General features: G+C 37.4%; 2 protein-coding genes across 2 annotated transcripts; one reads left to right on the top strand and one right to left on the bottom strand.

Moving 5' to 3' along the window:
- Positions 1-5056: 5056 nt before the first annotated feature.
- Positions 5057-7353, top strand: LOC120272073 (flavonoid 3'-monooxygenase CYP75B137-like). The gene is made up of 2 exons (XM_039278813.1): positions 5057-6245; positions 6701-7353. Exons 1-2 carry the CDS (start codon positions 5307-5309, stop codon positions 7328-7330), a joined length of 1569 nt encoding a protein of 522 aa, XP_039134747.1. The 5' UTR covers positions 5057-5306; the 3' UTR covers positions 7331-7353.
- Positions 7354-8031: 678 nt separating this feature from the next.
- On the bottom strand, positions 8032-9907 carry LOC120272074 (pentatricopeptide repeat-containing protein At4g01400, mitochondrial). The gene is made up of 2 exons (XM_039278814.1): positions 8454-9907; positions 8032-8119 (listed from the first exon to the last, which is right to left on the bottom strand). Exon 1 carries the CDS (start codon positions 9783-9785, stop codon positions 8562-8564), a length of 1224 nt encoding a protein of 407 aa, XP_039134748.1. The 5' UTR covers positions 9786-9907; the 3' UTR covers positions 8032-8119; positions 8454-8561.
- Positions 9908-12710: the final 2803 nt, after the last annotated feature.

Below are 12710 nucleotides of genomic sequence, written 5' to 3'. Positions count from 1 at the left end.
CATCGGGGTCCCCTAGTTCTTCTCAGCCAATTAAGAGAATCAGTTTTAATGAAATGCAATTAAGACGTGCCAAAGGCTTATGTTTTAATTGTGACGAGAAATTTTCTCCTACTCATAAATGCCCAAATAAAAGGTTGTTGTTGTTGCAATGGGATGAGGATACTAATATTGATGAAGAGGTTCCTGATGGCATTATTGTTAATTCGGTGACTATTCCTACTGTTGATTTTACTGTGGGATTTGAAAATCCTTTAGTTTCTGAAGAATCTTCCACTAAACATTCATTGAATGCTATAAACAGTGCTCCTGTGTCTAGTACTATGAGATTTACTGGGGTTATCAATGGGCATCAAGTTCAAATTTTATTGGATGTGGGCAGTAACAACAGTTTTATGCAGCCTAGGTTTGCAAAATTTTTACATTTGGATGTGCAACCAAGTCCTCCTTTCAAAGTGCTAGTGGGTGATGGTTCTGCTTTATAGGTTAAAGGCATGATTTAGAACTTACAGATTCAAGTACAAGGCCATTTGTTGCAACTTCCAGTGTATTTGCTTCCTATTGAAGGTGCAGAAATTATTTTGGGTGCTGATTGGTTATCAACCTTGGGATCTTATATTATGAATTACAAAGATCTTTACATCCAATTTTATTCTGATGGCAAATTTCTCACTATTAATGGTACTAAGAATTCTGGACCTCATATGGCATCTTTGCATCAGTTGCATCGATTGTGTAGGTCCAAAGCAATTTCTGTTTGCTAATCTCTGTCAGTTAAGGAAGATAAATTGGAGTCTTTTGGTCAAAGATCTTCAGTAGATCCTTTTGTTCATTCTGAAGTACAATTTCAGTTTCCTGTTGATATGCCAGACAGATTGCAACAGTTGCTGCTCAAATATCAAGCAGTATTTTCTATACCTACAGGATTACCTCCATCCAGGGAATTTGATCATAGAATCATTCTTCACCCTGAGGCACAACCGGTGAAGTTGAGACCTTATCGGTATCCTCACAGTCAAAAGAATGAGATAGAAATCATGGTAAATCAGATGTTGCAGGATGGCATAATTGAGCATAGTATAAGTCCTTATTCATCTCCTATTTTATTGGTGAAGAAGAAAAATGGTACTTGGAGATTTTGTACAGACTATAGGGCATTGAATGCCTTGACTATTAAAGATGCATACTCAATCCCTACAGTTGATGAATTGTTGGATGAATTACATGGTGCACAAACTTTTTCAAAACTAGATTTAAGATCTGGTTACCATCAAGTCTTAGTTCATCCTGATGATAGACATAAAACAGCATTTAGAACACATCACGGGCACTTCTTGGTGATGCCCTTCGGATTATCAAATTGTCCGGCGACATTTCAAGCTCTAATCAATGGAATTTTTCAATTTGCAATGCGCAGATATGTTCTTATATTTTTGGATGATATTCTGGTGTATAGTAAGGACTTGGATAGTCATTTGGAGCATTTTGAGCAAGTCCTTCTGACCTTACAACAACATAAACTGTTTGCAAAATATTCTAAATGTTGCTTTGGGGTGTTCCAAATTGAGTATTTGGGGCACATTGTGTCTGCTGATGGTGTGCAAATGGACAAGACTATAATTGAGTCTATTTTACAGTGGCCTGAACCTAAAAATGTTAAACAGTTGAGAGGATTTTTGGGGATCAATGGCTATTATCAAAGGTTCATTAAGAATTATGCCCTTCATGCTCAACCTTTAACTGACTTGTTAAAGAAAGATTGTTTTCTGTGGAGTTCTGCAGCAGCAGCAACATTTTTGAATTTGAAACTAAAAATTTCTGAGGATCCAGTTTTGAAATTACCTGATTTCACTAAGCCATTTATATTGGAAACAGATGCTTCTAGTACGGGCATTGGTGCAGTCTTGAGTCAAGCTAATCATCCAATAGCTTATTTCTCTAAGAAATTAACTCCCTTGATGCAAAGAAAATCAGCTAATGTAAGGGAATTATATGCAGTTACTGAAGCAATAACTAAGTTCAGACATTACCTGTTTGGCCATCAATTTACCATTAGAACTGATCAGGAGGCATTGAGACATCTTGGTCAACAGAATATTCATACTCCAGAACAACAGCAGTGGATTCCAAAGCTCATGGGTTATAATTTCAATATTGAGTATTCCAAGGACAATTTGGCAGCTGATGCATTATCTAGGTGTTTCCAAATGCACATATCAATTTCAAGTTGTTCCTTGCAGCCTCATATACAACAACTTCAACAATAGGATAAATTTTGTATTGACAAAATTCTGGAAATTCAGTCACATACCAATACAGATCCTACATTTACTTGGCAACAAAACTTGTTATGGAGGATAGGAAAATTGGTTATTCCTGATGATAAACAGCTGAGAAATCAATTGTTAAATGAATTTCATTGTACACATCTTGGTGGTCATGCAGAAACTCTTCTGACTTATATGAGGATGGATCAACAATTTTGTTGGTTAGGGATGCGCAAAGATGTTAAGCAATTTGTTAAAGCTTGTATGGTATGTCAGCAAGCCAAAACAAGTCATACTCACCCTGCTGGACTTCTTCAACCCTTGCCAATTTCTCCACAGATATGGGATGATTTGACTATGGATTTTATTGTTGGGTTGCCAATATCAAAGGGATATTCTGTTATCTTTGTGGTTGTTGACAGATTATCTAAATTTGGCCATTTTATGCCTCTCAAAGCTCATTTTTCTAGTACAGTTGTTGCTGACACTTTCATTAATCATGTGGTCAAATTACATGGAGTTCCTAAGAGTATCATCAGTGACCGAGATAAGATTTTTCTCAGCAAATTTTGGCGACATCTTTTTCAGTCTATGGGTACTACTTTATCAAGATCTACAGCATACCATCCACAGTCTGATGGTCAAACGGAGGCATTGAATAAATGTATTGAGCTCTATCTCCGTTGTTTTGTTTCTGAAAATCCCAAAGTCCGGGTTGAGTTTTTACCGTGGGCTCAATACTGGTATAACACCTCACTCCATTTCAAATATTCTATGGCCGGGTACATTGCCTCTTCCATTGAAATCAATTGCTGAAGGTCCATTCTTACAACCTGTGGCAGTTCTCAATTTCAGGCAGCTATTACGAAATGGAAAAGTGTGCATTCAGGCATTGATTCAATAGGAAGGTTGTCAAGATGGTGACAATTCTTGGGAGGATTGGGAGTGGATTAAATCTCAATTTCCTGGCCTTGAGGACAAGGCCAATTTAAATGGGGAGGGTATTGTAATGGCGCGAGAGAAGCTGGTGCCAAGTGCTGGAGTTTCAAATGAAAGGCACATGAGGAGGATGCTGCCTTCCACATCAACAGATTGTAATGACATTCAAGGGAGAGACGTGGCTAATGAAGCAGCCATTGGTGGACGTGGCCAGAGAATCAAATGGAGGAACTCTCGTTTAAAGGGGTTCGTTACAGGTGATGACGTGGACCAATGAAGAGAAGACATCGGGAGAACTTTGAGAAGGTTCGTTAATGCCAGCTGGAAAGGGATACAAAAGGGAGAGAAGAGAAAGAAGAAGGGGTATCGATGGTCTGAAGGTGGTTGGGGTTTGATCTTGTTCGTCTGTGGTCTCCAACGAGCTCCGACGGGGATCTCTGAAGGTGGATCGGAAGGGAAGTTAGCTTCCCATTGTCTTCCTGTTTTCATTGTCAATTCCTGGATTGTTTCTCCGTTTTTTTCCTAGTAATTATGTTCTTGATCTACTGTGAATCTTGTGGAGATTGCCAAACTCTGAGAGAAATTCTATTTCCTTTGAACATTTTGATGATTTATGACCGAATTGTAAGAGGATTCTCAATAATCTGTGAGCTGGATACATGGATCTTAGTTTTTCCTTTTTATTGATTGAAATTCCATAACACAATCATAGACAATAGAGCTAGTTGTGGTTGTTGTTGTTGTTGTTCCTTCAAATGATAATAGAGAATGTGAAGAAGAACCTACATGAGTCTCTGATAATGGGCAACATTAAAGCAGTTATAGACTTGTCTGGCCATGTGCAGTTCTCAGTTATTTAAAACATGGATTAAAAGTATGCTTCCTGCTGCAATATAAGAACAATTTCTTAATTAACTAACATGAATTAAAAAGAAATAAAAGATGCAAAACATGTAAATAACTACTACTTAAATTTAAATTAATTAAACCAGTTATTTTCATTGGAATAATTTGGCAGTGTTTGGAGTTTTATTCAAGTGAATAGCCTGAGATAACAAAAACTGATACATCTCTAACTTATTCTGCAATTAAACACAAGGGTTAACTAAAAGCAAATAAAAGCAAATGAGTCAATTTCTTTTTGTTAAGGTTCACTCCTAATAAACTAAACAAGTTAACAAAAGATATTCATCAATACTTGAATAAGTTTCGCTAATTAACCAAACATAAGAATCTGATATTCCCATCTATCTAATTACCAACTTTTATTTTCATGGAAATGTGATTACTGGAAATATTGAAGCATTTCATGAGGACATAACCAAAGCAAGGCATTTCTGCACACACAGCTGTATGACAAAATTGAGAAATACAGTTAATCATAAATTTAATCTCTAGAAGAGAAGTGAATAGCTCAACAGAAGACTATCAGGGTGTGATATAACATAGGGACTACATCATGAGAAACTAACATTTCTCCTCTAAAAATGTCCTACATTTGTGTTCACGTGATTTTGTAAGAAATATGCAGGACAAAATAGAGTACCTGTAATTTGTCGGTAGTTTTCACATAAAATATGAACGTCGCAGAATTTTTTTTACTTGAATCATCCCACCTTAAGTAATAAGCATCTCCTGCTAAAACTCATCACAAATCACATTAATAATTATATACCAGGAATGAGTAAAAAAAGATAACTAACTACAACTCTCTAGGAAACTCAAAAGATCTTGTCAAAGAAGCAAGACATGACAGATAATTGTCATTGCCATTGCCATTTTGAAATATCATTGTCATTTGATTTTTCAATGACAATGATAAATGCATTTGAACCAAAAAAAAAAAGCTGTCATTGTCCTTGTCATTTTGAAATTTCATTGTCATTTAATTTGCCAATGACAATGATAAAAAGTGTAGTGGAAAAATACCTCAACCAACACAATGACTGCTATTTTGCATGAAAAAATTTTCATTGATCATCCACCACAAACTCTTCATCTTTGATTTTTATATTTTTCCACCACAATTTGTGCCGACACTTGAGTATAAAAAACTGCAGAAATTAATATAACACTCCATTGTTAGATGCCTTCTTTGCCAAAATGGGCAAGGTTTCTGATGCATTGTCTTGGTATCAAAACCGAGAGCCTGATAGAATGGCACTCAACTTCTTCTTTCTCATATCTGTGGTCATTTTCATTGTTTACCGAAAAGGAGTGAAGAGAATAAAAGACACACAGAGCCTGCCTCCAGGTCCACGAGCTCTGCCAGTGCTCGGTTACCTCCCCTTCCTCCGCCTCGACCTCCACTGCTGCTTTGCAGACTTGGCTCAAACGTTTGGCTCTGTCATGATGATGCGTATTGGATCCAGGCAATGCATAATAGTGAGCTCGTCAGAGGCAGCTAGGGAAATGTGCAGAGACCATGATGTCACCTTTGCAAATCATGACACCACCGCGGCTGCCAGAATCATCTCATTTGGTATGCAAGACATTGGCTTCCAGCCCTACAGTCCCAAGTGGCGCACCCTTCGCAAAGCATGCGTGCGGGAGCTGCTCAACACCAAGATACTTGACTCTTTCCATGCATTGCACCAACGGGAGGTAAGGAGCATGGTCGAGGAGCTGCATCGAAAAACAGGAGAAGTGGTGGATGTCGGACAGGTGGCATTTGTCACAGTACTCAACGTGGTCACTGGCATGTTGTGGGGCAACTCACTGGCAGCAGAGGAGCAGAAGCGGGTTGGTGGTGAGTTACGGGAGCTGGTGGATGGTATAGTACACTTATTAGGTGTCACAAACATGTCAGATATCTTCCCTGTGCTGGAATGGATGGACTTGCAAGGGGTGCAACGGAAAATGAAAGAGCACAAAGAAAGGCTTGACAGACTTCTGAGCATGATCATCGAGCAGCGGAAGGGAACACTGGAAGCAAGTGGTGATCAAGAGAAGACGAAAGATTTTCTTCAGGTGATGCTGGAGATGCTGAAAGAGGACCCCCATCAGCTCCTGACCATGGACAACATCAAAGGAATATTCACAGTAAGTATAAGCTTGTTTTTAAAACCACAACGCATAACAAAATCACATAGACTAATTTTCTTGTACCATTATCAGTTAGTTCCATGTGTCATTACTCAAAAACAAACTTCCTGTTGCAATACAAGACCAATTAAGCAAATAAATAACATGAAAATTAGAAAGAAATAAAAGATCAAAAGAATACTAGTGGCATATAGTGGGTTCAGGCAAACATGATGGCAAAGTTTTTCCTTGTTTCCAAAAAAAAAAAACAAAAAAAAGGGGTTTCTCATGCAACTTTCCATTAGTGCACTTTTAGTCACAATCAATATATATTTATCAACCTAAATGAAGTATAAGTAATTTCTGGAAATGCATCTTTTTTTTATTACCACAAAAAGTATTTAAACATCCTTCCATGACATTACCATCAAGGTGTAATAGACAAGAGATGCCTAATGGTCCTGTGAATGCAGGACATAGTTACAGCTGGCACAGATACAACATCAATCACGGTAGAATGGACCTTGGCTGAAATGATGAATAGACCTGAGACAATCAGGAAAGCACAAGAAGAGCTTGAGTCAGTGGTAGGGAAAGAGGAAATGGTAGATGAAACACATCTACCAAAATTGCACTATTTGGAGGCATTAGTAAAAGAATCACTTCGTTTACATCCGCCAATCCCACTCTTGTTACCCCGTTATCCCACAGCCACATGCTCCATAGGAGGATACATGATCCCAAAAGGAGCCAAAATTTTCATCAATGCCTGGGCTATACATAGAAACCCCACTGTTTGGGAAAATCCTTCAGAATTCATACCAGAAAGGTTTCTAGAAAGAATGAATAGATGGGATTATTATGGTAGCAATAACTTTAATTTCATCCCATTTGGTTTTGGGCGAAGAATTTGCATGGGTATTCCACTAGCAGAAAAGATGAACAAGTTTATACTGGCTACAATGCTACATTCCTTTGAGTGGAGATTGCCTGATAACTCCAAACTTGATCTTGTTGAAAAGTTTGGGATTGTCTTAAAGAAGGAAAAGCCATTAGTTGCTATAGCTACCGCAAGGCCTTCTTGTGCAAAGCTTAATAAGTAAATAAAGTCAGACTATATTCTTGTATGTAGTTTAATCTGATCAGATAGTAGTAAGCAACTCAATTGAGAACTACTTAGGTGTGATGTAATTGGGACCTAGAGTGCAAATAGCACTTTGAGCATTAAAGATCATATATTTGTGCTTATATTAATTTTTATCAGCAAATATCCTAAGAAAAATATAATATCTTCAATATTTGTCTTTTGTTTTTATTGTAAATTACAAATGTTGACCAACTCTAATTAAATTGGTCAAATTAAATAATATTATTCCAGATAAATTAAGCAGGAGTGGATTGCCAGATAAGCATTAAGTGACCATACTTCTTCGGAGGAACACATAAATCTCGTCAAGAAAGAAGACAAAATTGAGAATTACTATTAAGAACTCTCATCGCTAAGGTTTATCTGAAATAATGAAAGTATTAAGGATGAAAATCCTTGAAGGTCCTAGAAAACACGAGATAGCTACAGATCTCTTTTCTACCTAGAAGGTCCCAGAAGAAATGTGGTGGTTTAAAAATAAATATCCAAGTTTTCATATAGAAAATGAAGGACGACTCTCGCAGGGAGAACAGAGGCTGAATTGATTTTGTCCAGTATTACTCTGTTCCTCTAGTCATAGACCAACAACATGCTTGTTGTTCCCACTTGTTCTTCCCCTAGTTTCTCATTGATCTACCCTGCTTATTTCTCTGTGTTTCTGTCTATACATCAACTATAAAATCTGCAGCAGCATTCAGATAAGCTTCACATGAATACATAATATTGCAAGATGAGCAACCACCACCTATGAAAATCAAAACATTTAATAGCCATTGTGAATGCCTGTTTTTGGAGATAAAGGCAACAATTGAATTGCTCAAAATTAAAAAAATAATACCTCCTAATAAGAATCAGGCGAGGGTGCATTAGCAGCTAATCATCCACACTTTGTAGATCTCAATGATATTCTCAAATAACAAATGATACAAAACTCTTAAAATGAGCAGCATATAGGAGATTCAGATAAATTCATTCTTAATGCAAGATAAGTATCAAGGCTTATGTGAATATACATTGGTTCATTGTCATTGTGATTATCCTTTTTTTTAAAATAAAGTCAATGATCAAATACATTTTACCTTAATTGTGATTGTTGACGTTTGTTCATTGAGGCAGATAATCAGAATCCATAATATCATCCAGCAGGAATTTCAATATAATTGCATCTTCCTACTCAATTTTTTCAATTAATTAAAATGCACCAAACCAGTCCCCAAATGCACAAGTTTTGTCCTTCTCCTCCATTCCTCTTCATCAACAATCTTCAAAAACCAACTGCTAGTCTGTTTCAACATCTCTCCATCATCATCACAACAAACTCTCACCAAAACCATCACCCATGTATCCACATGCGGCACCACTCCAAGCTTCAACATCTCCTCCAAAACCCGACAAGCCTCTTCCACCTTACCCACATTGCAAAACCCCTTCACAAGCCCATGAAATACCGAAAAATGCGGAACCAGTCCTTTCCCAACCATAACCTCCAAAAACTCCATAGCCCGCTCAACAAACCCTCCAGCACACAACCCATTGACCAAAGTAGTATAGGACACCAAATTCGGCAAGCACCCATTCTCAGGCATATCATCAAGCACCTTGCATGCATCAAAGGGGCGACCTTCCCGGCAAAACCCGAGGATGATAGTGTTGTAATGGACAATGTCAGGATTGCAACCGCGGACTTTCATCCGGCACAGAAGCTTGTAAGCCTCGCGGAGCCGTTTCTTGCGGCAGAGACTGTTGAGGAGAGAGGAATAGGTGAGGGCATCAGGGACGAAGCCCTTGTTGAGCATATCTTCAAGAAGATCGGAGGCGGTGGAGACCTGGCTCTTGCGGCAGAGGGCTTGCATGAGAGAACGGTAGGCCTGGAGATCGGGGGTAAGACCAAGGGTGAAGACACGGTTGAAGAGGGAGTAAGCGAGGGAGATGCGGCCACAACGGGAGAAGGCGTGGATAAGGATGGAGTGGGAATGGGAGTCGGGAGGGGAGGAGCGGAGGAGGGAGAGGGCGGCAGGGAGGGAAGAGGGGTGGGAAGAGAGAGATCGGAGGAGGCGGTGGAGGTGCTTGGGAGGGAGAGGAGGGCGGAGAATGGGGAGGAGAAGGAGGAGGAGATCGGGGCGGGCTAAGGAGGAGAAGACGGAGGAGAGAGAGGAGAGGAGGGAAGGGGAAGGGGAGGGGAGGCGACGGAGGAGGGAGAAGGAGAGGGAGAAGCGGCGGTGGCGGGCGAGCTTGAGGATGAGGGAGGGGAGGGCGGCGAGGTGGTGGTCGGAGAGGAGGGAGGAGGCGACGGAGTGGATCTCCATGGCGAGGAGAGGGTCGCGCTGGGCGGCGATGAGCTTGCGAATGCGGGTTGGAGAACCGATGGATGATGATGATGATGATGATGATGATGATGATGATGAAGCCATCTTTGTGTATGTGCGTGTGTGTGTTCGAGGAGGTGAGGAGGGTTGCTGCAAAATAACATGTGAAAATTATTATTATTATTATTATTATTATTATTTTATCTTAATTCTATTTAGGGATGTAAACGAGCCAAACTGACCGAGATTTGTTTTGTTCAAGCTTGGCTCGTTACTATTTAATCGAGCTCGAACCGAGCTTTCTTCGAGCTTCATCTTTTATGTTCAAGCTTGGGTCGTTACTATTTTAACCAAGCTTGAGCTCTAATCGAGCTTATTTCGAGGTTCATGATCGAGCTTAACTTGTTAAGAAAATTCAAAGCTTAACTTTGGCTCGTTAGTTTAATTAAGGCTTGACTATTTTTTTACATTCTATTTTTTTATTTAGTAAAGTACTTATTTAATGAATTATTATCAAGTAAAAGGGTTTGTTCGGAACAGAGTGATTCTGGTGTTTTGTGATGATTGATTTGGTTTTTGAGGTTTTTTTAATTGTTTGGTAGGAGTTTGTGGTTCTATCTGAGTGGATTGTGGAAAAAAGTTTGATTTTTAATTTTTTTTTAATTTGGCTCGATCTTAAACCGGATCGTGGTTGCTTTGATTTTTTTTGTTCTTCTTTTATTTTTCTATTTGATATTAAATCTAAAAATTGATTATTTTTTTTTCTTCTTTTATTTTCCTATTTTCCCTGAACAACAATGTTTTTTTTTATATTTTTGGGATGGTTTTGCCTAAAAATTCTATTAATATAGAAAAAGATCTCATGTTCCTCTTGCCAGCCATGGACCATGGTTGTCTGGGAATGGATAGGGTGCTGCTGAGGAGGTCCTAGTCTTTAATGAGTCCTCTACTGCTTCCAAGGTGTGGGTTTTCTTTTTCCTTGCCTAAAGCTCCAAGCTTTCCTTCTTCCTGTGCCTTGCCAAGAAGAGTGATTCTCCCTATGGCCAACTGTAATGATTGCAAATGAACTAACCTCTTTAGTCCCACATTGGATATGAGATGGACTCCTTGTGTGCATATAAGTGGTGGGCATCCTTCACCACTAGGCTGGTCTTTTGGCATCAATAGGGTCCATCTATGAGATGGACCCTATTTTGTGTGCATAACACCAACCAGTTCTCAAACAGAGCTTTGTGGAAGATGTGGATAGTGATGAATTTGAAGATTTGGATGATGGTAAGGCTGATTTCTCACATTCTTTTGAATCAATTTTTAGAGTTTTTTTTTTTTAGCTGCTTAGTTCTAAATCCCTATATTTTTCAATGTTCAGAATGCTAGATTGCATTTTAACCATTGTTGGTAGCTTTTTCTAGGTGATTACTTTTTTCCTGCTCTACTCATAATGTTTCAATAAGAGAACAAGAAAGTAATGTGTGTGTATCTTGGTAAAAAAAGGTCTGTTATGTGGTTTTTTCATAGTTAAGAACACGACTATGAGATGGTTAAGTGAATGAGATTGAACTTAGTTGCTCCTTCATCAAATTATGTAGGCAACCATATTTCATCATTCTAAAATTAACAATAGATGAAGACTAACCAAAGTTTATATTTTATCATGTGCATTGTTGGGAAGTTAAAACAGAACTCATGCTTATGTTTCTTGATGCAGTCTAAGCAATCAAAACAAAAACCCGGACTCAAGGAGACAAATTGGCCTTAAGGAGATCCAGTCGTGTGGCTAATTTTCTAAGACTAACTACAAAGAAGTAGGTGATTCATATCTTGATTTTGTTTCTGTAGACAAGGTTTATACTTGAAGCTATTAATATTCTTTCAAACTTTGGTAATAAGAACTTTATGTTTGAAATAAATTCACTGTGAGTATATGAAGCTGTTGATAAAAGGCCTAAAAGGTATATTGTAGGTTTTTATTTTTGTATTCAGATTGCCATGAAGTGGACTAAAGAAACCTTCAGCCATGACTAATATTTACTCTTTGAACAGTATATGACAAATGAAGCTTATTTTCATGGTTATTAATTTTAATGTTTAAATTTTACTTTAGTCACTGGGATCAGAGTTTGCAAAACATGATATGCATTTATCCAATAATGAAGCTCTTCTGATCTTTTAGTGCTTAGATGATTCTTATATTTACAATTGTTTGAAATAGGGAGAGCAAGTTATTGATGATATTATGGATATGGTGGACAGAGAATCTGATGGAAGTGATAGCCTTGAGAGTTTTGTCCATAAATTTTTTTAAAATGTTTGATCTGATTTTGTGGCAAATTTACCAGCATTATTGAGCCACTATTGTTGACATTTTAAACTGGCGTACATAGTTGGTTACAAATTAGGTTTTGGTGTCAATGATTTTTATGACTTTTTGACTTTTGACAATGCCTACATTAAAACATGAAATAACCCTTTCATCCCATATATAAAGTTGTCATTGCATTATAACATTCATGTACACATATTTAATTTTAAGCTCGACGGATTGAGGCTATCCTTCACTCAAAAAATCAGGTGAATTTTATACTTACAATTTGTTTTTGATGTCCATTTCATTAATCTATTTGTCCATTTCATTATCAACCTCAATATGGGTAGATAGAAATGTTATTGTAAGGTTTTCATTGTGCTTATATATTAAAAGTTTTTATAAAAAAATAATAACAATTAAAAGCAAACAAACAACGTAAATTTAGAATTAATCTTATTAATTAGAGATTGGAAGGCTTATAAAGTTTGAGTTTAAGATTTTATACCGTGGTAGTTTTATTCTCATATTAAATTTTTTTTTATATATTACTCCTTGATCAAAAGGAAAGATTAAGTATATTTATTTATTTATTTGAAAACATGTGAGCGAGAAAAGAAAACCTTGTCATACATATCTACATTTGTTTATATATATATATATATATATATATATATATATATATATATATATATATATATATATATTATGTTCTATGCTTGCTA

This window comes from Dioscorea cayenensis, chromosome 11 (genome assembly GCF_009730915.1).
Source record: "Dioscorea cayenensis subsp. rotundata cultivar TDr96_F1 chromosome 11, TDr96_F1_v2_PseudoChromosome.rev07_lg8_w22 25.fasta, whole genome shotgun sequence".
In the NCBI taxonomy this organism is placed as follows: domain Eukaryota; kingdom Viridiplantae; phylum Streptophyta; class Magnoliopsida; order Dioscoreales; family Dioscoreaceae; genus Dioscorea; species Dioscorea cayenensis.
Note: the sequence above shows the minus strand (reverse complement) of the source record. Positions and strands in the feature narration are given on the sequence as shown.